Below are 25,483 nucleotides of genomic sequence, written 5' to 3'. Positions count from 1 at the left end.
ATCGAGCTTATGCGATGTAACACGGGCGCCGCCATAGTTGTTGTGAAATGTTTCTCTGCTTGCATCAAGCCCGGCCGATTGCCCGCCCCCGGGAGCCATATACCCCGCTGTGATTGGTAGGTTCGTTCACCTCGGGCTCGCGCAACAAAGGGACCTTCCACACACAACGCGGCAAACTGCCATTCACATAAAACTCGCGGGCCGAGGGCGCCTGGTTAACTCAGTTGGTAGAGCGGGCGCCCGTGTAACAAGACTTGGTCCTGACCGCGGCGGCTCGGGTTCGAATCCGGCCTGTGGCCCTTTCCGCATCCACTCTCTCTCTCTCTCCCCTTTCCAAGACTCTATCCACTGTCCTGTCAATAAAAATGAAAAAAATGCCCGCAAAAAAAAAACTTTATAAAAAAAAAAAAAAATTTGCGGGCCGCACTAACATTAAACTTTCATATCAAGGTGGGGGCCACAAAATATCGTCTTGCGGGCCGCAATTGGCCCGCGGGCCGCGAGTTTGAGACCCCTGGTTTAGAGGGATTGATTCCACTGTGTGATGGGCTACAGGAAGAACCCACCTTTCTTTACACTGACCACAGATTTACTGCTGCTGTGTATACGAGTCATCAGAGGGTAGAGAAGTTTTGAAACCTGGTGTGTATTGCATTTCATTGTGAATATGGTGAGGCCCTCTATGGAGACGGGCAGTAATGTGTGTGTATGCATGTGTGTGTTGGGGAGTCTTGGATTGCTTTTTCTTGCTGCAATGAGCTGATATGTGAGATAGAGCTGTGCTCACACACAGCTGCCCCAGCAGCCTGGCACTCTGTGTGTGTGTGTGTGTGTGTGTGTGTGTGCTGCTGGATGGCTCTAGTCATGGTGAATGAAAGATCAGAGAGAGAGAGAAGGCAGATGGACCGCCCTGAGGGCCAGGAGACAGAGAGAGAGGGAGGGAGGAAGACAGACAGAGATAGACAGAAAAAGAAAGAAGAGAAAAATGCCAGTTAACCACTGACACACTTAGTCCTGCCAGCCTTCTTTCCATCTCTCTTCCCCCATTTGCCTCGTTGTCGGCCCCTTCTATGAGGATACTAGATGTCACAGTGCGGCACTCAGAATCACACACAGCTTGATGCGGGACTTGAGGGCCACACAAGGTCATCTAATGTGCAGCATGTGCGCTGATCTCCAGGAATGTCTGGTTTATTTTATTTTATAAGAAACTGGTAAAAGCTATACATTATATTTACATCATCTGTTGCTGCTCCTGTACCTCATACCTACTGTATATATTGCTTTTATACAGCGCCTTTCTAGTCTTCCGATCATTCAAAGCACTTTATACTACATGTCAGCATTCACCCATTCACACACACATTCATACCCTGATGGCAGAGGCTGCCATGCAAGGTGCCAACTTTGCCAATCAGGATGTAATCTAAATCCTCATTCACACACCGATGGCACAGCCTTCGGGAGCAATTTGAGATTAAGAGTCTTGATCAAGTACACTTCGACATGCGGACTAGAAGAGCCTGGGATTGAGTGGATAATCGTCCAAGTGGTGACCCGCTCTACCTCTGAGCCTTAGCGGTATCTCTCTCCGTCGCTCAACTACATACTCACGCATACATTACGCTCCTGTTACTGTACAGCCTAAATATAGTGCATAAATATAGCAAAAGTGTGTGTGCCCTTCTAATCCAAGATCTTTGGTGGCCTCATCTGACTCAAAAAACATTTATCTGCAGCTTTATTCTTGTTAACAATCATTTGCATAACGTGTTAAGAAATTTCCAACGTGTATGGGAACTGACAAAAAAGGTAACGCTTAAAATATATTATTGCGGCGCCAAAAGGCGCAGTGAAAATTTTGGGTGCACTTAAATGATGTGCTGGTGCACCTAAATGAAAAAGTTAGGCACACCAGTGCAACCAATGTTAAAAGTTAGCCTGGAGCCCTGCCTAAACATTCATGAACTCTTCTAAGTTAAACCACAATTGTTAAAGGTTGTTATGACATCATGATGTCAGAGTTTCTCATAGTTTAGGACAATGGGGAGTAAAAAAAACCTCTGAAATGTCAAGAAATCTGAAAAAGAGGAAAAACAGACAGAGATAGAAGGAGAAGCAGAGATGCACTGAGATAAGAGAGTTACAGAGAGGACAGAGGACATACAGGGACAGAATTACATAGAAAATAAATGATAAGGGTGACAGAGTGATACAAGACAGCAGTAAAAAAAAAAATAGAGCACAACAAAACATGGAGGGATGCTAAGACAAGAGATGCAGAACTAGAGAGACCGAAGAGAGAGAAAAGGAAAAAAGCAAGAAGTGACAGAAGTAGAGGGCAGAGACGGGAGGGAGAGAGGTGGAGAGACAGGAGAGGAGAGAGGTGTGTGTAGCACAGAGATGGGGAGTCAATAATGACTGATTACTGTAATTCAGCCTGTCAGAGACATCGACCTGCTGCTACTACCAATCAATACACACCAGGACACTCGCAGACACACAAACACCTCGAAACAAGCATGCGCGACACATGTGTCATCGGGCACACACACACAACACACACACACACACACACACACACACACACACACACACACACACAGTAGGTGTATGGATACACACAGCCTCACACAAAAATGTAGCAAACACACACAAACACAATTGTAAAGATGTCTACATGGTTGCACACAAAAAGAACACACAACACACTGATACAGTCTAATATGTGCATGAAGGTGCACACACACACACACACACACACACACACACACACACACACACACACACACACACCAACACAATGGGGTCTGGGGGTGTTAGCCACAAACCCCACGCCGAGCCTAACAATCTCTCCGTCTCTGTCTCGCCGGGTGGACGCGGCAGAGCAAAATGGCTCCTTCACCCCTCCCCACACCCCGTCCACCTTCTTGGCTAGAATCACCTCCACCACTTATATTATCTCTCTGAAAAGAGGAGACAGGGGGAGGGAGGAGAAAGAGAACGAGGGGAAAAATAGAGGGGACAAAGTTGGACAAGAGGGGAGAAAGAGAACGTAGAGATGAAGGACGAGAGGCAAGTGGAGAGTCAAGAGAGATAGTGAAGGAGAAGAAGTGGGAGAAAGGGATGAAAGACAAAGTAAAGAAGGAGAGAGAGGCAGAACACCAAGAGAATTAAGATGAGATACAAAGGAAATAATGACAGAAAAAGGGGGGAGTCAAGGGTAAGGCTGCATTCACACGATTTCAGGGGGTCTGATTTTTCCATTCATTTGGAATGGGGGTAGTGCGTTCGGGCTGCGGCGGCCGCAGGGGGTGCCGAACCCCCCCGGCAGAAATAGAAAAGTAGAAACAGAATCAACTTTTGGAGAAAGGCAACCCGACGTCACGCTGAGGCGGCCAATCATGTAAGCTGTCTACAACCCAGCCATGAGGAAACAAAAGACGTTATTCGTCGCAGTTAAACCTGCAGTAGGTAGAATGTTTTTTGTGTTATGAGATATAAGTAGACTTCTGCACCTCATGGCTCTGATTTCAGGCTTTAGAAAAGCCCGTGACGGGAGACTTTTGCCAATCACAGGTCATTTCAGCGAGAGAGCGTTCCTATTGGTTGTCCATTCAACGGAGGCAGCTGTCAATCCCTCGCAAACTCTGATCAAACGGTCAAACTAGGCAGCGCTGATCAAATATGAATCAATGCTCTGTTACTGTAATGCCTATTTCTCACCTCAAATGTTTTCAGAATCATCTTGTAGTGTACTGTTTAGCTGTAAAATGAGAATGTTTGCTCCGGCTGGTGGGCGGTGCTTGGTATTTCTTCAACTGATCTCAACATGGCTGCCGAGTCACAAACTTTCTCATTTTACAGCTAAACAGTACACTACAAGATGTTTCTGAAAACATTTGTAACTTTTTTTAAAATCATATTTGCTCCAATTCTATGCACTGCAGCATTAATGGGCAATTAAAGTGACTCGCCCAGACCTCCGCACAATGCCTGATCTGGAGTGAATGGTTAGAGAAGAAACAAAAACACAGTTCAGAATGTTAGATTGTGGTAGATAAAGTTTGACAGACATCAGACATTTCTATCTTTGCATCAGGATGGTGCCTTTGGGAGCTTTTTCCTTTAGGACGGTGGGTTTATTATGGTTTGCATTATGGATTGTAGGCGAGCAGGTTCTTAGCCGTTCATCCACAGTGTGTCTCCTAAAGTTAGCCTGGGCTCTTTTAGTTATCATTGCATGGCTACCTGTTACAGCTGATGCCTTATCCTTGACTAGAGATGTATAACCACAGAGCCATTCTTTTTAAAAAAAGGCCATGCCCTTCCGGATGCTATGCATAAAAGATGCTCCTCAGACTGTTATGGTACTGGTATGTCACCGGCAGCTATCAATCTTTGTAAGCAGCTGTCACACTGGCTATGGGGTAGCCTGTGCTGCTACACCAGCAGTGCAATCCAGTGGCGAGCACAGCAGTGTAGCCACTTTCAACTTGAAACTGAATTAAAGTTTAGTTTAGTTTACTTTAGTAGTTTACTTCTTTTCCCTGCTCTCCCCCTTTCCCCAATGTCCAATGTCTTTATGAGTGGGTCCCTGTTTTGTTTGTACCGTGCACACGCACAAGGATGCACATGCACGTGATGCGTTTGGATACGAGGGGGCAGAAATGAAGGGAAAGAAGAAAAGACCAGGCAGACAAGCAGGCAGACAGGAAGAAAGTATCATTAGGGAATCAAATTGCTTTAAGTGCTGCTTAGAAGAAATTCCAATGATCAGTCAGTAGCTGAGCTCGCCTCAACAGGGGACACTGTCACCTCACAATGCTGTGTGTGTTTGTGTGTGTGTGTGTGTGTGTGTGTGTGTGTGTGTGTGTGTGTGTGTGTGTGCGTACACTTCTCAACCAACACTGCGTGAATCTAGCTGTGGATGTACTTGCATCACTGTGCCTCTGTGGAGCATGTGTCCATGCGAGCGTAACAGTCTGTCCGTGTCTGTTAGAATCAAAGAGTGTGTAGAAGTGTGGACACATGTCTGTATTTGTGTGAGCGCGAGTGTGCATGTCTGCGTGTGAGACCAGAGAGCAAAGCCCCCTCATTTAGAAGCAGCGTTAGAGAGGAGAGTCATCGATAAGTATTGACCGCCGGGGGCTTGTTCCAACCAAACTGCCATCGCATCGGATCAAGCAGGCAGACTGTACACACGCACACACACCTGTCTGTCGGTTTCTCTTTCTCTCCCGCACACACACTTGATATATGGCACTTCAGAGCCAACTAATTCCAGCTCTATCACACTAGCACTTATACTCTGAAAGCCAAACACCACTGGACATTGATTTGCTATTCTTAACACTTGAGCTGAGTGAGAACTGACATTCTCGCTCACACGTAGATGTACAAGGATTTCAACGGCCAACACAACGGTGCAGGTATAGTGGAATAAGTTTATGTAGCTCAGGTGAGCCTACAAAACTTTTAAAAAGCTGATAGCATGGAAACAGAAATGAGGGCAATGAACAAAAAACGAGTGGCCTACCTTTGGCTTCTGATCCCGTTTTTGCATATTCTGAGTATGGCTTTCAAAAGGATACAAGTTCTGGTACAGTGGAATGAGGGATTTGAGAGCTCGACTGGCATTGATCGCTGTAGCTCTGACCATGGTGGGTAAAATGTTCATGTCCACTATGGCGCCGTCAAACAGCGGACCAAAGAACGGCACCTGCAGACACCAAGACAAGCAGCAGAACAGGCATTAAAGCAGAACAAAATAAATCACATTTTTGGTAACACTTTCTATGGTGCCCATGTCTATCATGCATTATAAACATATTTATAATCTGCTCAGAGCACTGTAGAACTAGAGTTATAAGCACTCATCCATATTTATAATGCTTTATAACAATAATCATATCACACGTTACAAAGCATTTTAATATGACTTATAAGTTCATATCATAAAGTGTTGTGATTTCCATAGTTGTATTACATTATAATATTTGTATACTACATTATAATAACTGTTATAATGCATTATAGTGTTTTGATTATAGTGGTAATCGTTTGCTTTAAGAAAAGTAAAAAATATTTTATGTTTTGTGTTCTTGCAAAGATTAAATTTTTTTTCACTTTACTTAAAGTAGTAACTAATCACATTATAACATTATTATTATAACAATTTTAATGCATTATAAAAAGATTAGAACGTATTACAACTATGGGAATTATAATACATTATTATCCTTTCAAAAAAAAGTCAGTGAATGACCAACAATTATAAAGTATTATGATAATTGACCTTATGAGTCATTATGCAATGCTTTATAATGCGTTATGATGATTGATATAGAGCATTATGAATATTTCTGAGTGCTTATAACTATGCTTATACAGTGCTATAAGCAAATTATAATACATTATAAGTATGTTTATAATGTATTATATATATGGGGCCATAGAAAGTTATTTTTTTCTATTTTTATAGTTAATAATGCATCTACTGCCGATGGAAGCCTCTCAAAGACGTACGATTCTTGATATTTTTATGAAACAGAATAATCTCTGGGAGCCATTGGGTATTAGTGAGTCAAATCTAATTCCATACTTTGCTTGTGGAATCCACCAAAGAGAATAATGTCAGGCTTTTTTTATTGAATTTATTTGTAGACCAGGTCTCCAAGCCATGCACTCTATGACTGAATACGGTGCTTTCAGGACGACAACACAGAGAATATCTTATCTAACTTGTTTTTGGATTCATGATAATTCAATATTTTTGCTTTGTAGAATGAATGAAACAGAATGAGGTTATGTTATTAGTGCTGTGGTATCTATGTCATACAGAAAAAAAGCGGCATTTTATTGTGTTAGGTCTCGTTTGAAATAGAATTATGCTATCAGTGCTGTGGTATTAATGTCTGTGTGTTTTAGACTGATACATTAACCAGAGCAGCAAGACTTAGGACAAGACTCTCTCTAGGATTGTTAGTCATCTGGATGCATATCTGTATTGTCTGCTAGGAAACATAAAATGATGGAACAAAACACTGTGCATGTTCACAATTTTATTCCTGACCAACTCCATAATATCCATACAATATAAAGGCTCAATCAATCCTATAATATCCATGTTAATCTACAAGTGTTAAAGTGTGACTGTTAACTTTTTCATTAGGATGACTGATTGGTCTCTCTACATCTGTTTGTTGATGTTTAGCAGGTATAATGTTTGGGGTGGGATAGTTGCAGATTGCAACCAACTGAATACCCCTCCGCTCACTCCTCCCTTTCCAAGACTGCGGTGACGTGAGTCGCCGAGTGCAAAACCATGATAACGCCGTTAGCCTCGCCTCAAAGGCCATCCTTAACATAATATTTTATACCCATGGGCTCATGTGTGTAGATTCCTGTGCCTATATATGTTTGAGTTACATCCTATTTTTTTATATAGAGGGGTCTCTATTTAATCCTAGCCAATTAGAAGGTAAGACAGCCACAGGCTTGATGTTATTCTTATGAGCTGAGAGGTACTTACCTATATTATTGATGTTTGTATATGCATTTTGTATATATTGTTGTATACTGTATTTGTGATTTTCTTAATACACATGTTACATTACCTGTAGGATATTTGGGTCACGTGACCAGAGCGTTTACCTTTTTAGATGGCGTCTCTGTGCAGATTTATTAAGTCTGAAGAAGAGCTTCTGTTCGAAACGTCACTAACTAAGTGCAATGTTTTGGCACATCTTAAAGGGTTAAAGGGCACTTTATTTAGGAGCAACGGAAGTCAGACGGTGGCTGGCGGTACTACGATTTTGTACTCTGCGACTCACGTTACCGCAGTTTCAAAAGGTAATGTAAGGCCTACAGGTAATGTATAAACGTTGTTTGGTTTGTCCGTTCTGGGCTACTGTAGAAACAAGGTGATTCAACATAGCGGACTCTGTGAAGAGGACCCGCTCCCTATGTAGCTAACGAAGACACGATTCTTAGTTTCATGTGATTATACACTAATGAAAACATAGTTTTGAATATCATATTCCATTTCTGCTAATAGATCGCCCGAAATGTTACACACCGTGCCTTTAAAGGATCACCCAAGTTATCACAATTCATCCGGAAGGGGAGATTAATGTGTATCCTAAATTCTGTGGAAATCCATCCAATAAGTTGTTGAGATATTTCAGTGAAGACCATAAATGTCAAACTCATGAATGAACTCATAATTAATGTTTGTACCAAGTTTCATAAAAAGCCATCAAATAGTTCCAGTCGTGCCACTAAGATGGCAAAAATTACACTGATTGGCCAATGAGTCACACTACAATTACAGTTCTGCAACAGGTGGCATGTATAGTTGTTACTGATTAGCCCAGAGGGGGACTGAATTATCATCCTGGGTTTTAATGAAGAATTTAAATGTCCTGCTGTTTCAGAGGTATTTTCACCCAATGATAAAGGATTCTTTGGAACACTGAGACACAAAGACACTGAAAAATTGCACAAAATATTGACAACTGACAGTTTGAGTCCAAAATGCTGAACATTGTTTTTACCTCGGGTTTTTTGAGTATATGGATGGAGTACATGTGGTTCTTCATGGGGTAGATGATGATTAGCACGTCTCCAAACTCAGTGGGGATGATGCCTCGCCGGTAGTCTCTGGAATGTTCCGACCAAACAATGTGGACCTCGTCGTTACCCAGGTGTCTAAGCTGGAGGGGGGAGCATAAACAACACAAAGTAAGTCAATGCCAACCACACACACACACACACACACACACACACACACACACACACACACACACACACACACACACACACACACACACACACACACACACACACACACACACACACACACACACACACACACACAATGAGCTAGATAGACTGTATCCATCATAAACGCAAGGCTTTTGATTTTGTGAGTGTACGTGTTAAAGGTGGCCCTGGGGGTGATGGAGTGAGAGTGTGAAGATGGAGAGTGGACACGAAGACCGAGTGAAGCTCCGGAAAGATGGAGTATGGGCTGGAAGACAGATGGGATCAAGTGTGATGTTGCGCGATTGTGTGTGTGTGTGTGTGTGTGTGTGTGTGTGTGTGTGTGTGGGGAGTTCACATTCACTCAGTGGGCTACAGTCAGGGCTGGTGACAGCTCTGTCATTAACCTTGATGCCTGCCAAAATACACACACACACACACACACACACACACACACAAACAGACACACACACTCACACCTCACTGCTTGTCTGGTGTGTCACACACCTTCAGTTGTGTGCCGCTCTTCGCCTTGGCCCTGAGACAAACACATTATCTTTTAAATATTTATTTAACTAGAATCGGTTGTATATTTTGTCAAGATTTTTAAAAGAAGTACGATTCGCCCGCATAACTGAAAGGGATTTGTTAACCCAAAAAGCTCCACTTTTCATTAGATAGTGTATCAGTAGAGCTCTTAAAGGCATCCTATCGTCCCAGGGACGGAAAAAAATAACCAGGGACGATAAAGAAAATACATTTTGGGACGGTCACGGAACGGAAAGTAGACCTAGCCTAAAGAAAAAAAATACAGCTGTGAATAAACCATAACATTAATCTCTGACAAAATTGTCAATGTAGAATTGCGAGCGTACACGATTCAAGAGTGCGCCCCACACAATAACACACACACACAGCAAGAAGATGAACTATAGCTGTCAGGCAGTTACAATGGTGTTCCGAAGCGGTGGTGGGATTTTGCGCTTTCTCATGTCACTGGCAAAACGTACCGCGAAAGAGACATAGACAAAGACGGGGACAAGCGCTAACCACGCTCTGTCTGTCTCTGTCTCTGTCTCTGTCTCTGTCTCTCTCTCTCTCTCTCTCATGTGTGCACACACATGGGCACCCCAGGGGTGAAAGAAAATATCGATACACTTCAATATCGTGATATTATGTCAGAGCCCTGGTATCAGAATGAGGTGTGTCGCAATATTCCGATGATATTTAAAAAAACGAATATTAATATCATGTTAATAATACACATATGACAATATTGTGTAAATATAATAATCCAGCGCCTCTTAAATCATTTTATATACAGTTATGGTTACAGACTCTCTCTTCAACTCCCTACACTTGTATTTTGAGTGTAATTCATTTGCCAAAAAAGAGGTAAAAGAAACAATACACGAAGTTAAAGATGAATTTGACTGATAGCATTACTTTCCTTTTTTCAAATTTTGTATAGATATCTCGATAATATCGTTATCAGGAATTCTTTCGGCCTCAATAATCACGCAGTGAAAATCTGATACCATGACGGCCCTGGTATCAGGACGCACAGTTTACTGAAATGTAATTTTATTTGCACAATCACACATCTCACTCAACTGCCATAGAAGCCCTTAGACTTGTGAACAAGTTATTCATCGTGATTGGAAGTGACTTCACCCACTTGCCATAATGACTACTTGAATTTTAATTATAGGTTTAATTAACCTGACAATTTCTTGACTAGTTATACATTAAGTTCTTTTTAAAATAAATCTTTTAGAGGCTCTTCTCTCTGACGATGCTTGCAATTCACAGTGTCAGTAATGCACACGACTCTCAGTGATGTTGAGAACTGAAGGGCTCTGCCATTATCACATTTGGAGCGTTAGAATTATGACCTTCAAGCTGTAGTTTTGGGTGTCAGAACAAATTAGGCGGCAAAGTGGAGTATTACCGTCTGATGTGCGTCTCTGATCCGTGTCATTATTTTAAAAAATTTCAACGATGAAGATCAGAGTGATGTCATCTCTGATGCCACAAACAGTTGGTGTAATTCAGCTTTAATCCTTGTAATCGTGTTTCAAGCAGATGTGGTATGAGAGGGAGCAGAACACACAGCAAAGAGTGAGAGCTGGACAAATGCCCTGCAATGGACTGAAATCACACTGCAGTGTGTGTGTGTGTGTGTGTGTGTGTGTGTGTGTGTGGCAGCAGGATGGGTGATAAATGCCTGCCAGTATGGACATGTGTATGTCTGTCAGTTTAACCTCTTTGTGGACACATTTGTCAAACTGTGAGTGTATGCGCCTGTAAGCCTGCGTGTGCTCGCTAACATGTGCGCGTGTGTAAGCGTGTGTGTGCTTCTGTGTCCAACGGTAACACAAATTTATAGTCGTGTGGTTATTTGCGCGGGCTGATGTGAATAAAGCCCTTAGTGGATGTGTGTTTGTGTCAAGTTAAACAGGTTTATAGTGTGTGTGCGCACGCATGTGTGTGTGTATGTATGCGAGTATGCGTGTTTGATGGGGCCATCAGCTGATCAGGGAGACGGATGGTGTCGGACCAGGCGCTGATAATCCAATCAGGAGCCTGCAGCGATGTGATAGGCCGAGAAGCAGGAAGTATGATCTGATTAAAGGGACATTATGGCCATGTGCAGAGCGCCCAGAGCCTGGGGGTTGACAGGTGTATACACACACACACACACACACACACACACACACACACACACACACACTCACAAATGCACACAAATACACAATAAACCTGCCTGCCTAGACACTGATACGAGCCCACACCACGCACAAACACAGACGTGATTGCTACTAAGAATTATTGGAAACATTGGTGGGCTTTAGAAACACTGACATCAACAGATAGGTGTGTGTGTGTGTGTGTGTGTGTGTGTGAGTGCGTGCAGCAACCTATGTTCATTTGCAATGTCATTCCAGGCGAATAAAGAGATTGGGAAGGAGGAAAAGAGAAAGGGTATAGAGTTTTCCCCTATAGAGTATAGGGGATTTTTTCTCCTCCTCTCCTCTCACTGCACATCTCCCCTCATTAAATAAAAGGAGTGAAATTGGAGAAACAACAATAAGTATGCTTATTATTACTAATTACCCCATCTCTCTCACCATTACGGACACACTCGACTGCAGTTTGAGAGAGGACAATGCAGTAGATAATGGAATAGACGGATGCAGAGTGTTTGACAAAAATAATATGTTTCCATTAGGGCTGTCAATTCATTAAAATATTTAATCGCGATTAATCACATGTTTTTATCTGTTTAAAATGTACCTTAAAGGGAGATTTGTCAAGTATTTAATACTCTTATCAACATGAGAGTGGGCAAATATGCTACTTTATGTAAATGTATGTATATATATGTCCAGAAACCCTCACAGGTACTGCATTTTGCATAAAAATATGCTCAAATCATAACATGGCAAACTGCAACCCAACAGGCAACAACAGCTGTCAGTGTGTCAGTGTGCTGACTTGACTATGTCTTGCCCCAAACTGCATGTGCTTATCATAAAGTGGGCATGTCTGTAAAGGGGAGACTCGTGGGTACCCATAGAACCCATTTTCATTTACATATCTTGAGGTCAGAGGTCAAGGGACCCCCATGCCAGTTTTTCCTTTTCCTTTCTTCAGTTTGGAGCGTTATTTAACCTCCTTGGCGACAAGCTACTACAACATGGTTAGTACCATTGGATTCCTTAGGTTTTCTAGTTTCATATGCTACCTGTACCTTCACTCTGGCTTTAACACTGAGCCCACTACAACCTAAAAATCCCAAGTTGCGTTAACGAGTTATAGAAATTAGTGCGGTTAAAACGAATACGCGTTAACACGTTATCACATTCAATTTGACAGCCCTAGTTTCCATCCAACGGTCAAGCGAATCAAAAAATGTTGTAACGTCACAGTGTGTGAATTCACCCAGTAACAAAAACAACAAAAAGAGATACATGTAGATACTGTAGATCAGATAGGCGTGTGCTACCTTCTTGGTGAGGTTGTGGTCCTGGTCGTGGGGCATGCGGGTGGAGACGTGGTAGATGACCTCAGTAGTGGAGGTGGCGTAGTAAGGTGTAGTCTGGCCTGTGCTGCGATTCCTCTGGAGACCTCCCATGAAGCCACAGTGAGTAGTGAGGTCCACCTAAGGGACAAAACACACACACACACACATCATGACTTGCAAGACATATAAAAAATATGATCTCCCTTTATAGCATTTTACTGCCTTAAAGCCTAGAATAAAATAATAATCAAATCCGACTAGCGTCAGTCTCCTCTAACTCTTTAACCAGCAAATAAAGATAAAATGTTGACATATAAAAAAAAAGAAAACATGGTTTCACCATTCAGCGAAAACTGCTTGGAGGAACATTTTATTCAGTTTCTGCAGTTCTTAAGATTTTTTTGCCAGCTACTTGTGTCAGGAGAACGCCTTTGCACAAAGCTCTTCATGAAATGAAAATAATCTGCATGCATTGTATTTCAAAATGGTTCAGTATATCACTGTTTCTCCACCATCAGGCTGCTGAAGCATCAAGACACATTGGTGGTGGCTTATTTTAACCACTGGACCTACAAAACAGTTTTCTTAGAAATCTTAAATCAAGTTAAACAATCAATTTCATGACAATTATTCAATTATTAGATCCAGATCATAGAATTAGATCAATCATCTGTAACCGCTTATCCCGTTCGGGGTTGTTTAGAGTCAACAATTAACCTGCATGTCTTTGGACTGTGGGAGGAAGCCGGAGAACCCGGAGAAAACCCACGCTAACACGGGGAGAACATGCAAACTCCATACAGAAGGGCCCCTCGAACCTGCGACCCTCTTGCTGTGAGGCGACAGTGCTAACCACTGCCCATATAATTAGATGCAGTTCTAAATTTAATTCGGGGAAACAATGCAAAGATGAATGTGCAATCTGAATGTATGAAGAAGGCAAACAATGTGTGAATAAATGTGTTCTTACCTCCCAGCCCAATCCAGACACAAAGTCTTCATAATCCTGGCTGCCCGCTGTGTTGGTTAGTATGGAGTGTTTGTCCTCTTGGCCCTCAGCCACATAAAATACTGCTATTTTATGAGTCTCACGGCTAGAAGAGAGAGAAGGAAATCAATAATGACTGACACGACAACTACTGAAAAGCACATAACCCCTTAAACTTCTGTTTGTTTCAGTTTCCCTCAAAGAAAGCAATAGGGGTAGTGATATAATAACTCCACCATGGAATAGGATGCCACTCATGTTTTGCACTTTTCAGTAGCAGAGTAGAACAGATTAATCAGGTTGTGATCAGGTAAGGGTTAAGAGCAAAAGGGATGAAATAGAGCAAAGCATAACTGTTATTGAATCTCAGAGCTATGGAAGCCCTGAGACACGAGTGAGAAAAATACAATTCTGGTGATCCAATTTCTAAGCCTGATCTAAATAGTTTTCTCTCCTGTGTTTAGGACTGAAGAACAGGTCAGCCTCTTGTTGCCAAAATGAGTATTACAACAAATGACAAACACAATTTTTTCACCTGTCAAAATGTTTTTTCTCCACCTGTTCTTATGTCTTTAATAAAAGAGAGAAACAATTTGGATCAGACATAGAAAATGGATCACCAGAATTGTTTTTCTCACTTGCCTCTCAGGACTTCCGCATAGTGCAGTATACATGTCTGAGTTTTTAACTGTATTTCTATCAATATTTTAAGAACCTTTAATGTCACAATTCTTTAGGACAATGTCATTTGCTGAATCTTATTTAAAGCAGACATCAAGACAGAATAAAAGAATATTTTTATCATATTTTCTCACCACTGCCGTGAGTCCAGATTCTTCAGCTCTCTCAGTAACTTCTCGTTCTTCCTCAACAAATGAAAGTTACTCCTGTAAGACACAGACACGTGCACAGATTAGGAATCATTATCCAAAGTAGTAGCGAAGCAGAGGACAGTAGAGGAGAGTAAACTGTATTGTCCTCGAGGGGAAATTCTTTCTGGGCACAGTACTACAGTTTGTTGCTTTACATAGAAAACATCACAAAAACAACATGCAAACATCTTAAAACATAAGACATTTGACTATAACATTTAACATTGACCACAACGGCAGCTTCAAAAAAAGAACCTGTGGAGTAACGGCTAAACCTGCCTCTCTACCATTATCTGGCTACCACCGTCGTCTCCCCTAATTGGCCGGTTGCTTGTTTTTGTCACTGTTTCGACAAATCCCGTGCCAACTAATAAGACATCAAGTGGAGCTGGCAGGACTTCTTGTGAAAAAGACCAGAAAAGCTCAAGACTAAAAAAACAGAGGAAAAGAAAAACAAACCAGTACCAACAAGACTTCATCCAGAGCCAAATAAAAAGCCTGACAGTAAATTCTCAAAACATCAGTCCCCAATCATTTGGATAGATTGGTATAAAGAAAAATGTTCTCTTGTATCAGACTCTAAGACACTGAAGAGTAGTCTAATTCAGTAGATTTCACAGTCACATAACTGTAGAAAATTGCCTGTATGTAAGTAAAATATAAGGTTTGTTTGCTTTGTTCCTTTTTCAGTTTTGAATCCTCCAGCATGATAAATGTAAACTTTTCCTTTTCCACAGCCACTACTACACTCTTGATGATAATAAATGATGCTCTTTTACACTGGAAAGCGATGGAAAAAAGGAAGTACGTGTCACTAAATAACCCATTATAACAGAAGGTAGTTTGAATAAATTCATTTTGTGTATTTATAAGAGTGATGCCCTGTCTAATCCAAACTGAGCATGCCCTAGTTTTATACATACTTTAGATTATGTCTGTATAACATGAGTTTAAATTTATCAGTATATTAGACATACATTCTCTTCAAAAGCAAAAATCACTATTTGAATTTGCTGTTGATTCTTTATATTTTCAACGATTATTCAATTGTTACTACGGGTTGGCCCTCGGCTACACTAGAAGAAACTCGGCTCAAAGAAGCATCCAAAAAAATACATTTGAAAAACTGAACAGCAATGTCTCTTTCCAGAAATAATGACCTTGTGAGCAGTTTCACGTAGGAACTATTTTCTTTCTACCGAATTACACCCGCCAACCATATCAACGCGCAGAAAGAAGCGTGAATCTACTCATGGATGAGAGGCTCGTGCCTGTGACAGCATGAGATGTAAACATTAAAGGCGTCCTCTTCGGCTGAGCTGTAACGTTAGCTAGCTCAGTGGTGCTAGGTGAGCTAGCAATATCGGTTAGCTATAAATTATAAACACGAGCGTTCTATTATATTCGAAAGAAAGCAGACATCTCAACGGCCAATATCTCCAAAACTCAGCAACTCACACCAAAACAATCTAGATTGATAAATAGCGCTACAGGTAAGGGGAAAAATATGTATTTTTGATTTTAGGGTGAACTGTCCCTTTAAGCTTCAAAAAAACATTACCCAGAGCAACTTTGAGCTCTGCCGGAGGCTATATGCTATATGTATCCAGACCAGAATAATGGTGGGAAAGCACATTATTATTTATTATGAGAAACCAGAGGAATCCAGGTGAGCCCTCTTTTCAGGAGTGGTTCACAAAAGTGGCATCATACAAACACATTTCTTTCAGCTCGAAGGACAGGACTGAGAAATATGTGGTGAAGTGGGGAGACTACTTGGAATAAATTGTTAATGTGGACAGATCTTGAAGTAGAGCACACATCATCACACAATACTCACATACACAGCACACACACACATACTCTTTAATTGTGTGAAAATGAATTGGCTGCTTGTAAATTAGAGTAGATCATGATGCAGATGAATGTAGGAATATGTATTTGATTTGTGTTTCTTTTTGTATTTTATTATGATTTTGTAGATATTTTATATTAATATTATTTTGCATATTAGGAGTCATTTGATTTGTTGACCAAAATGTGACAATGTTCATGTAAAAAAATCAATAAAATACTTATTACAAAAAAAGTTGTACTGCTGATACTACGGATGTAGATCTTCACGCACCATTACTCTTCCTGTTACAAGTTTAGATGCTGTTTGACCATCCGACAAGCACCTTTGTTTGCATACTGGCGCCTCAAACCCTCAAAATATAGATTATATCACATAATTATTACTTTGCTATAAATGAGCAAACGCAAAAGTAGCTCGTGCTGACCACAGCTAGTGATATCACCACTTTCAGGCTCCACATAGAAAAGGACGGGACCGTATTCTTTAGTCAAAACAAAAGCCTTTTATACCAACTGACAAGTCCAGGGGCCGTTTCAAAATGTCCCAGCCACCAACCTCCGCACCGCTGATATAAAAACCAAGACTTGAGCAGTGAGGCTCGGAGTGGACTGATAATGACACGTCATTCTTTTCACTCTTAGAGAGAGAGAGAGAGAGAAAAAGAGTGAAAGAGCGGGAGATAAAGAGAGAGAGAGAGAGACAGCAATTTGCTCTTTATTAAACTGATACTTGGTAATGGCCTCATTCTCTGCTCTCAAAGACTCCATTTACACCCTGGATTATAGGGAAAAGCATAAAAGGGGACACGTGCACGCACGCACGCACGCACGCACGCACGCACGCACACGGGTGACTGTCAGTATCTTAGTGTCTGTGGTGTCCCATATGAATACCTGGAGAGACATAAGGGGACAATAATACATGATTAGACGATCTTATTATTTTTCTCATCTGTCTAACCTCTCCCCCCCCCCCCAAAAATCAAAGCTTCTTTAGCCTCCTTATTTTCTCATTTTTTTCCATATTCCCTCACTTATTTTGGCTCCATTTCGTTTTTTGGTTTTTATATTTTCGCTCTTCATCTACACGTTCCTGTTTTCTGATTTGCCACTTCTCCCGCCATCATTCTCCTCTTCAACTACTGCCTTTTATTCTAACTCCAAATGGGTTGAGTTTGATCAATAGAGTACTATACTCATTATCACACTCTCTCTTCCACACACACTCATATACGCACACGCGCCGTGTGTTAAGAAGAAGTCCATTGTGCAGGCTGAATGCAGACGGTGTAATTCCCTGGATGAAGTATAAAGAATGATGAGTGTCCATTAGCTGGCCAGATACATTTAAAGTGATACCTTGACATTGTGTATTTTAGCCCAGAGTCATTGAGAAGATGAAATGCTGGGCCATGTGAGTGGGGGAAAAACGTGGTGTCTAATTAGCACAAAATACTTTTTTTTGAATGTGAAATTGTTGTCTCATTTGCATTCAACAGCCATTTGGTTTGTTCTAGGGGAGACAGAAAATTGTAAAAGACTTTACACACATGTATTACAGCAACCTGAAAAACAACCTCTTAGTAGCATATTGCAGTCAGCATCCTGTTGCTCATGCTCCGTAGGCGCAAGCAAGAGTCGAACAAAAGAGTGATGTAACATTACCATACATTACGAACATACAAGAAACGAGACACGAGAAAAAAACTCTTGTGAGACTCGCTGCCTGACGACCTATCCTAACCTTAACTATTCAAGGTCAATGCCTAACCTTAACTATTTTGCGAGAGTTCCCCCAGTTTGCGGGCTAGTCAAATTACCGCAGCAAACAGTTCAATGACCCTTCTACTCCTAAATCATTTCTATGTTTGTACAACTACATAGTTTACTGTTAGCTAAAATCAACACCGTTGGTCATAATACATAAGTTAGTATCATGGTTAGCTGGTGAAGTAATTTGGGAAGCCAACCAACTATCCACTCAGGCAGTATTTTGCTAGCGATAACGTTAGCGAGCAAGCAAGCTAAGGTTAGCCAGCTAGCTGTAACTTAGTTACACTGCATGGATCTGGCATTGGTTGCTTCGTAGTGTTAGCGGTTTAAGTAATTTGCAAATGGCAAAATAACCAATTTACCAGCCAGATCAGTCTGGATGAATTAGCTGATGTCAGATCAGTCTATAGATGAACTAGGCCCTGTTCAGACCTGGCCTTAACATGCTTCCTGAGTGATGGGATCACAAGTGGACAGCTCTAAGTACAGGTGTGAACCTATTCAAGACGCATTGAGATCCGATCGCTCAGACCACATTCATAATGGTCTGGGCCGCATATGTGGTGAATGCTTCTGTTCAGTTGCATTTTAAAACACAAAGTAATACTTACGATACTATGAATACAAAGTCAAAAGAAAGATGTAAAAAGACCATAACCAAACACACTGTCTTATATACACCGATCAGCCATCACATTAGGACAACATGGGCACCCTGACCGGTCTGCGGCTACGCAGCCCCATACGCAACAAACTGCGATGCACTGTGTGTTCTGACACCTTTCTATCAGAACCCGCATTAACTTTTTCAGCAGTTTGAGCTCCAGTAGCTCTTCTGTTGGATCGGACAACACGGGCCAGCCTTCGCTCCCCATGTGCATCAATGAGCCTTGGGTCTGACCCTGTCGCCGGTTCACCGGGTTCCTTCCTTGGACCACTTTTGGTAGATCCTGACCACTGCAGACTGGGAACATCCCACAAGAGCTGGAGTTCTGGAGATGCTCTGACCCAGTCGTCTAGCCATCACAATTTGGCCCTTGTCAAAGTCGCTCACATCCTTACACTGGTCCATTTTTTCTGCTTCCAACACAAAGTTCAAAGTTCAAAATGTTCACTTGCTGCCTAATATATCCCACCCACTGCCAGGTGCCATTGTGACGAGATAACCAATGTTATTCACTTCACCTCTCAGTGATCTTAATGCGATGGCTGATCAGTGTATATTCATATTGTTACATTACTGTTATTGTTTTTCAAACATAAAACCCCCCCTTGAATATGGTTTCTCGTATATGTATGTCTGTGTCTGGTCTCACCTCTTCTCCCAGGAGTTGAGCCCCAGTATGTTGATCAGTAGTCTGCAGTAGTAGAAGGCTGACTGTGGTGTCTCCGTCTCTGGTTCAGTCTGCTGCACAGCCCTAAAGTTCAGCTCCTCGCCTCTCTGAAACATTCAACAATTCAGTGTCATGCAAAAAAATGTAAAGGGTAAAAAAAATGAATATCATGGAAATTAAACAGAAATCCATATTGTGTGAGAGCCATGACTGAGAAAAAGATTGGATGGTTCTTTTTCAGTGATTTTAGTTACATTAAATTAAAACATTTTCATGCCAATATGAACAAATCATTTAAAAAAAAGATCAGAACAGAGAAACCAACAACAGAAAGCCGTTTTTGTGATCATTTCCAAAATATCACAACATCCAGACCTTTGTCAGGATAATAACTTGTGATGTATCTTTTACTTCCTGAAACCTAATATTATTGTGAAGCAGTATTAGCCAGACTATATAATGCCTAGTGCTGCACTTATGAGCCACCAGTATTTGAGTATCCACCTCATCTGGGAGTAACGGATTCAACGACTCACAAAACAAAACTCATTTTATTCAGATGAATCTGGACAATACGTACATGAAGGACGAACTCTCTCTCAGCAGCGCTCTGCTTCAGGATGGCATTGATCACATCGTTCTCTTGCTTTTCTGAAACACAGGCTGGAGGAGCGGCTGGGATGTTGAGCGGCATGCCTGAGGGGACCAATCAGGAGACAAAGTTAGCTGTGGTGTTGTCAGAAATTGTGTTTTGTTCTCTTTAGAGCTTCAGGGAAACATTGATTAATAAGTGTCCACCTTTGATTTAATTTTTTTTTTTTTAAAGATTATCATTATTATTATTATTTTTTATTGCCTTTAATGATAGTGACAGAGATAGTTATGAAATGGGGAAAGAGATGCAGCCAAGGGCCACAGGTCGGATTCAAACCCTGGGCCGTTGCGATAAGGACTCAGCCTTGGTACATGGGGCAACTGCTCTGCCAGGTGAGCTACCGCAGCGGCCCATGTCCATCTTTGATTTGACACAGGTTTTTAATATGGCTGTCAATCGAATAAAATAGTTAATCGCGATTAATCGTAAATAAATTGCAAATTTTTTATCTGTTCAAAATGTACCTTAAAGGGAGATTTGTCAAGTATTCAATACTGTTATCAACATGGGAGTCGGAAAATATGCTGCTTTATGCAAATATATGTATATATTTATTACTGGAAATCAATTAACAACACAAAACAATGACAGATATTGTCTAGAAACCCTCACAGGTACTGCATTTAGCATAAAACAATATGCTCAAATCATAACATGGCAAACTGCAGCCCAACTTGTGTCAGTGTGCTGCCTTGACTATGATTTGCCCAAAAACTGCATGTGATTATCATAAAGTGGGCATGTCTGTAAAGGGGAGACTCGTGGGTACCCATAGAACCCATTTTCATTCACATATCTTGAGGTCAGAGGTCAAGGGACCCCTTTGAATATGGCCGTGCCAGTTTTTCTGCACCAAAATCTTGCCTAAGTTTGGAGCGTTATTTAGCCTCCTTCGTAAGTATATGCGTTACAGAAATTAGTGGCTTTAAAATGTTATTGCGTTAACTTTGACATCTGTTTATGTTTGAGCAGTATGTGTTTAATGTTTTATAAACTGTACTATAAATTGAATGACTGTTATGACAATTCAGGACACAAATACAATATGTACTCACAGTGTGTGTGAGTGTGTGTATACCTGCTCTCTGTAGACACTCAGGACTCGAGTATCCCAGGTACTGCAGCATTTCATCCAGTGCGTCGTCTTCCTCCCTCAGTGAATCCCAGGCTGGCACTGCCTCCCGACACACACGTTTAGCCAATGGAGGAGCTAGGAGCAGCTCCAAGCCCGACTCCCCTCGATCCTCCTCCCCATCCGTCCTATGCCTGTTCCTCTCCTCATCCTCCTGCTCCTCCTCTTCTCCTTCACCTCCTCTTCGTTCTCCTGTCCCCTCCTCGGCGGCTTTCCTCTCCTCCTCTTCCTCCTCCCCCTCTCCTTGAAAAACTTGCCTTTCACCCTCCATCCCTCCCCCCTCCTCATCTTCCTCGTCCTCCTCCTGCCCCTCCTCTTCGCTGTCTTCTCGCGTCTCTCCCATCTTTTTCGGCGGACCCCCTGGTGGAGTGCGTAAATGAAGATTCACACTGTGAGGCGATTGTGTGTGTGATATGAATGTGTGTGCTGGGCTGCTCGGGGAGCACGGCGGAGGCCCGTAGAGAACGGCAGAGTCCCAGGAGTGTTTTCCGGCAACATCTCGGATGATGACACGAACGCACGCGGGAGCAGAGGACAAACCAGCTGTCATTCCGCCTCCTGGTACACCAGACTCTGATCGGATCTGGGAAATAGAGGAGGACCAGGGACAGTGGTTAAACTCTAAATGTACCAAATATTAAAGAAATCATTCTGATGCTGAGTTGCAGCATCTTTCACACAATCCTCATCTCAACTGCCTTAAATGTAAACCTTCTTAAAAACCTTTTATTCACTCAATTGCTTCCTTTTAGCTACAGCTTCTCCTTTGCAACTGGTAGAACATTTATAAGGAAAATCAATAAATGATAATCCATTTTGACTTCAAGGAAAAGTAGGTGTGCTTAGCATTAAATAATTCAATATATTCTAACTCACGTTACACTGCAAAGCATCATAAGCTGTTGTGTTATAATTTACTTTGTCAGCCTGAGCCAGTCTTAATGATACCATTGCATTGTCTGTTCTTGGTTACTGTTGAAACATGGCAGTGCAACATGGTGGACTCTGTGGAGAGGAGATCCGCTCCTTATGTAGATATAAACAGCTCATTCAAAGGGAACGAAAACACAATTATTCTCATTTTCAGGTGACTATGCACTAGAGAAATCATACGTATTAATATTATATTCCATTTCTGCCAATAGATCCCCCTAATTGTTACACACTGGTCCTTTAAGATAAAACAACAAACTAGTTCCTTTTAGGTTTGAAATCAGCTGGACATCATCAGTCATGATGACAAATATATAACCTATATATATTTTATATATTTAGAGCAGTTTATATATTATAAACTGCTCTAAAAGCCATGTCTTGTGGTTATAGTTAGAAACATATAAAGCGTCAAATTTTGTCAGGGCAACTTTCTTTCAATTGTGATTACCTGATACACGGAGAGCAGTGTGGAGCCGTTCAGAACCAGAAACTGCAGGTTTGGTGAATGGAAAAGCTCTGGTCCAAGATCTGCACTCTCACAGAAGGGGTTGTCTTGGTTTTCACACACCTAGAAAACAAGGGCCATAGCATAATGCAAAGATCTAAATATAAAAGTATTGAAAACTATTGAATGTATTGTATTCCCCTTTGGACAAACAAGTACCATATACAGTACATCATATACTGCCTATTATTATCACCAAACACCTGAGTACCTGACTAGACAGAGTAGCAGGCCCTCCAGACATCGGATAATGTCCTAGATGGTTGACCAAGTGTGTGATAACTGTTCTGGCTGCGATGGAAACCAGGCCCTGCTGAATACGGCTACGGACTGCAGAGAGAGAAGGAAAACACACACAGAGGACATACAGAACAATACGTTTAGGGTACCAGATATTAAGTTTACAATCCATTTATAGATGTTATTGTTTAGTAGGCTAAAAAGGTGCAACTGCTACTGCGACTTGATATTTATGCTCTTTTTCCACCACAGGAACTTTCCCCCGGGAGCTAAAAACCTTTTGAGGAACTTGTGTTTCGACTGCAGGGACCAGGGTCTAAATTAAGTTCCGGGGACATTTTATGGGGCCTTTTTACCCCCCGAAAAAGACCCTGGTCGGGAGGTAGTTCTTTCTGAAAGAACAGGAACTTTCGAGGTGGCGTTTACATGGATGATCTTCGCCGATGGGTGAAACACACACAACGGCTTCAACTCAACTGCTGTGAATGAGAGAAATAAAAGATATTTTCTGATTGTTTCATGGCGGTTACGTTCTAAAGCACAAATAAATAACCATCGAACACTCAACAGATGATTTACTGTGGAGACAGACGCTCTTATTTTCATTTTCCTTCGCGGAATTTCATTCATTACATTTTTGTATTTTTCATTCGTCAATGGACTAATTTGCCTAATCTTCACAGGTCTTTAGACTGCGGTGGAAACGCAGACAGCAGTGGGCTGAAGGAACTTTTTAGTTCCTTAAAAAGTACTTCCGGGTACTAAAAGTCCCGGGAACTTTTGGTAGAAACCCGGCTTTAGGTTCCAAGTTACAACAAAACTTCAGCGAAGACTAGGAAGAGGTCCAAACGCACGTTCAGCTTGTACATAGTTTGCCCCACGCTGAGCAGAAGCCAATGCCATCACACACACTGTGCTGCCAGCAGATCCTGGCTAATCAACATCATTACACACACACTGCGACACTTTCCAGCAGGTCCTTATTGACAGGGCTGTGTGTAGAGTACAGATATGTATTGACCAGACATTCTCGACAACTCCCTAGACCTCAGGAGAGCTCAGGAGGAGGAGGAGGGGAAAAAGAAAAAAAAGAAAGGACAAATGAACATAGTAGAAAAAAATGGTGGAAAAAAAATATAAGTAAAAAGAATATTAGCAGAGAATAATGTTAAAATAATAATAGAAGAAAAGGAAGTGAAGCAGTGAAGATGAGAAGATACAAATAACGAGAGGAGAGAAAAGGAGAGAAGCATGGTCTATCATGGTGCTCTAGTCATTAGACTAGACACTGTGTCCTGGTGGGCCACAGCAGGGGACAATACACACTCTCACACGGATGCAGACAGGTGCACTCACATGCATACACACACACACCAAACTTTTTCCATCTTTAGTGATGAGTAGAGGTTTGGGGGTCACTAAGCGTGTGTGTGTGTGTGTGTGTGTGTGTGTGTGTGTGTGTGTGTGTGTGTGTGTGTGTGTGTGTGTGTGTGTGGGTGTGCGCCACTTTACATGCATAGGAGAATTACGGACTAGATGTAGATATGTACTGGGTGCGGTCTTGTATGACAGGTAATATATTTCTGACTATGTGAACAGCAAAATACATATTCACATGCTCAGACTAATTTCTATCTCTTGAAAACCAGTAAAGATACCAAATGATGGGCCTCACAGTGATGCAGTGTGTCCCTGACGTCGGATAAAATACCTTCAGTGACAGGCTGTAGTTTGCTGGAGCGCTCAGAGTCCGGGCTGTGCAGTGGTTCTGGTTCTCGGAGGCTCTCTAACGGCAGGAACGGGTCGTAGTCTGCACTCAGCAGGTCGGACAGCTGCAGCGGGTAATACTTGGGACTGTTGAAAGACTGGGCTCCATACACGCAACCATGTAACACCTGGACAATTTAAAAAAGGAAAGGGGATTTCAAATTGAATTCCATTATGCCTCATTTATAGCCCATGTGCAGCTTTACTGCACTGATGTTTATACTTCAAATGATAAAAGCACGTATTTTCAATATGGGTCATGTTTTGGGGGAATAAAAGATTTGAGTGAATAAGTGACTGTGTGTGTGTGTGTTAAGGGCTGTGTAATGATGACACAATCACACATGAATACCTTATAAATACAGCTGAGCAGAGTTTTGGTAGGCTGGTCCCTGTCTGGAGGGCTTCGTGTTTGAACGGGTTGAAGAAGAGTCGTTGGAGGCAGAGCCATCACCCAGTCCAACAGACACAGCAGAAGGGACACTACCAGCTGTGACACACACACACAGGCATGCACAGGTATAAGGTTACATTCTAAGCAAAATGAGTAATATAGAGACTCGAAGTTCCCCCCCTTCTGGTGTCCTCCATTGTACCTTATTTTGGAAAAAACATGTACGGTAGTCAACGA

The 25,483-nt window shown here is 41.8% G+C and overlaps 1 protein-coding gene across 6 annotated transcripts in view; it reads right to left on the bottom strand.

Moving 5' to 3' along the window:
- ralgapa1 (Ral GTPase activating protein catalytic subunit alpha 1) overlaps positions 1–25,483 on the bottom strand; it is an 84,620-nt gene that overhangs the window by 24,231 nt on the left and 34,906 nt on the right. For all 6 annotated transcript variants that reach the window (XM_074661290.1, XM_074661291.1, XM_074661292.1 and 3 more), the window contains 12 exons: positions 25,205–25,342; positions 24,797–24,980; positions 23,057–23,175; positions 22,789–22,908; positions 21,351–21,987; positions 20,198–20,313; positions 19,600–19,724; positions 14,597–14,668; positions 13,764–13,887; positions 12,776–12,931; positions 8,559–8,717; positions 5,595–5,722 (listed from right to left, as the gene is read on the bottom strand). In XM_074661290.1, the coding sequence (XP_074517391.1) occupies positions 5,595–5,722; positions 8,559–8,717; positions 12,776–12,931; positions 13,764–13,887; positions 14,597–14,668; positions 19,600–19,724; positions 20,198–20,313; positions 21,351–21,987; positions 22,789–22,908; positions 23,057–23,175; positions 24,797–24,980; positions 25,205–25,342 (2,078 nt within the window). The remainder of the gene's footprint in view (positions 1–5,594; positions 5,723–8,558; positions 8,718–12,775; positions 12,932–13,763; positions 13,888–14,596; positions 14,669–19,599; positions 19,725–20,197; positions 20,314–21,350; positions 21,988–22,788; positions 22,909–23,056; positions 23,176–24,796; positions 24,981–25,204; positions 25,343–25,483) is intronic.

The sequence above is a fragment of the Sebastes fasciatus genome, chromosome 15 (assembly GCF_043250625.1).
Source record: "Sebastes fasciatus isolate fSebFas1 chromosome 15, fSebFas1.pri, whole genome shotgun sequence".
Lineage (NCBI taxonomy): Eukaryota > Metazoa > Chordata > Actinopteri > Perciformes > Sebastidae > Sebastes > Sebastes fasciatus.
This window is presented reverse-complemented; position numbering and strand designations above follow the sequence as displayed.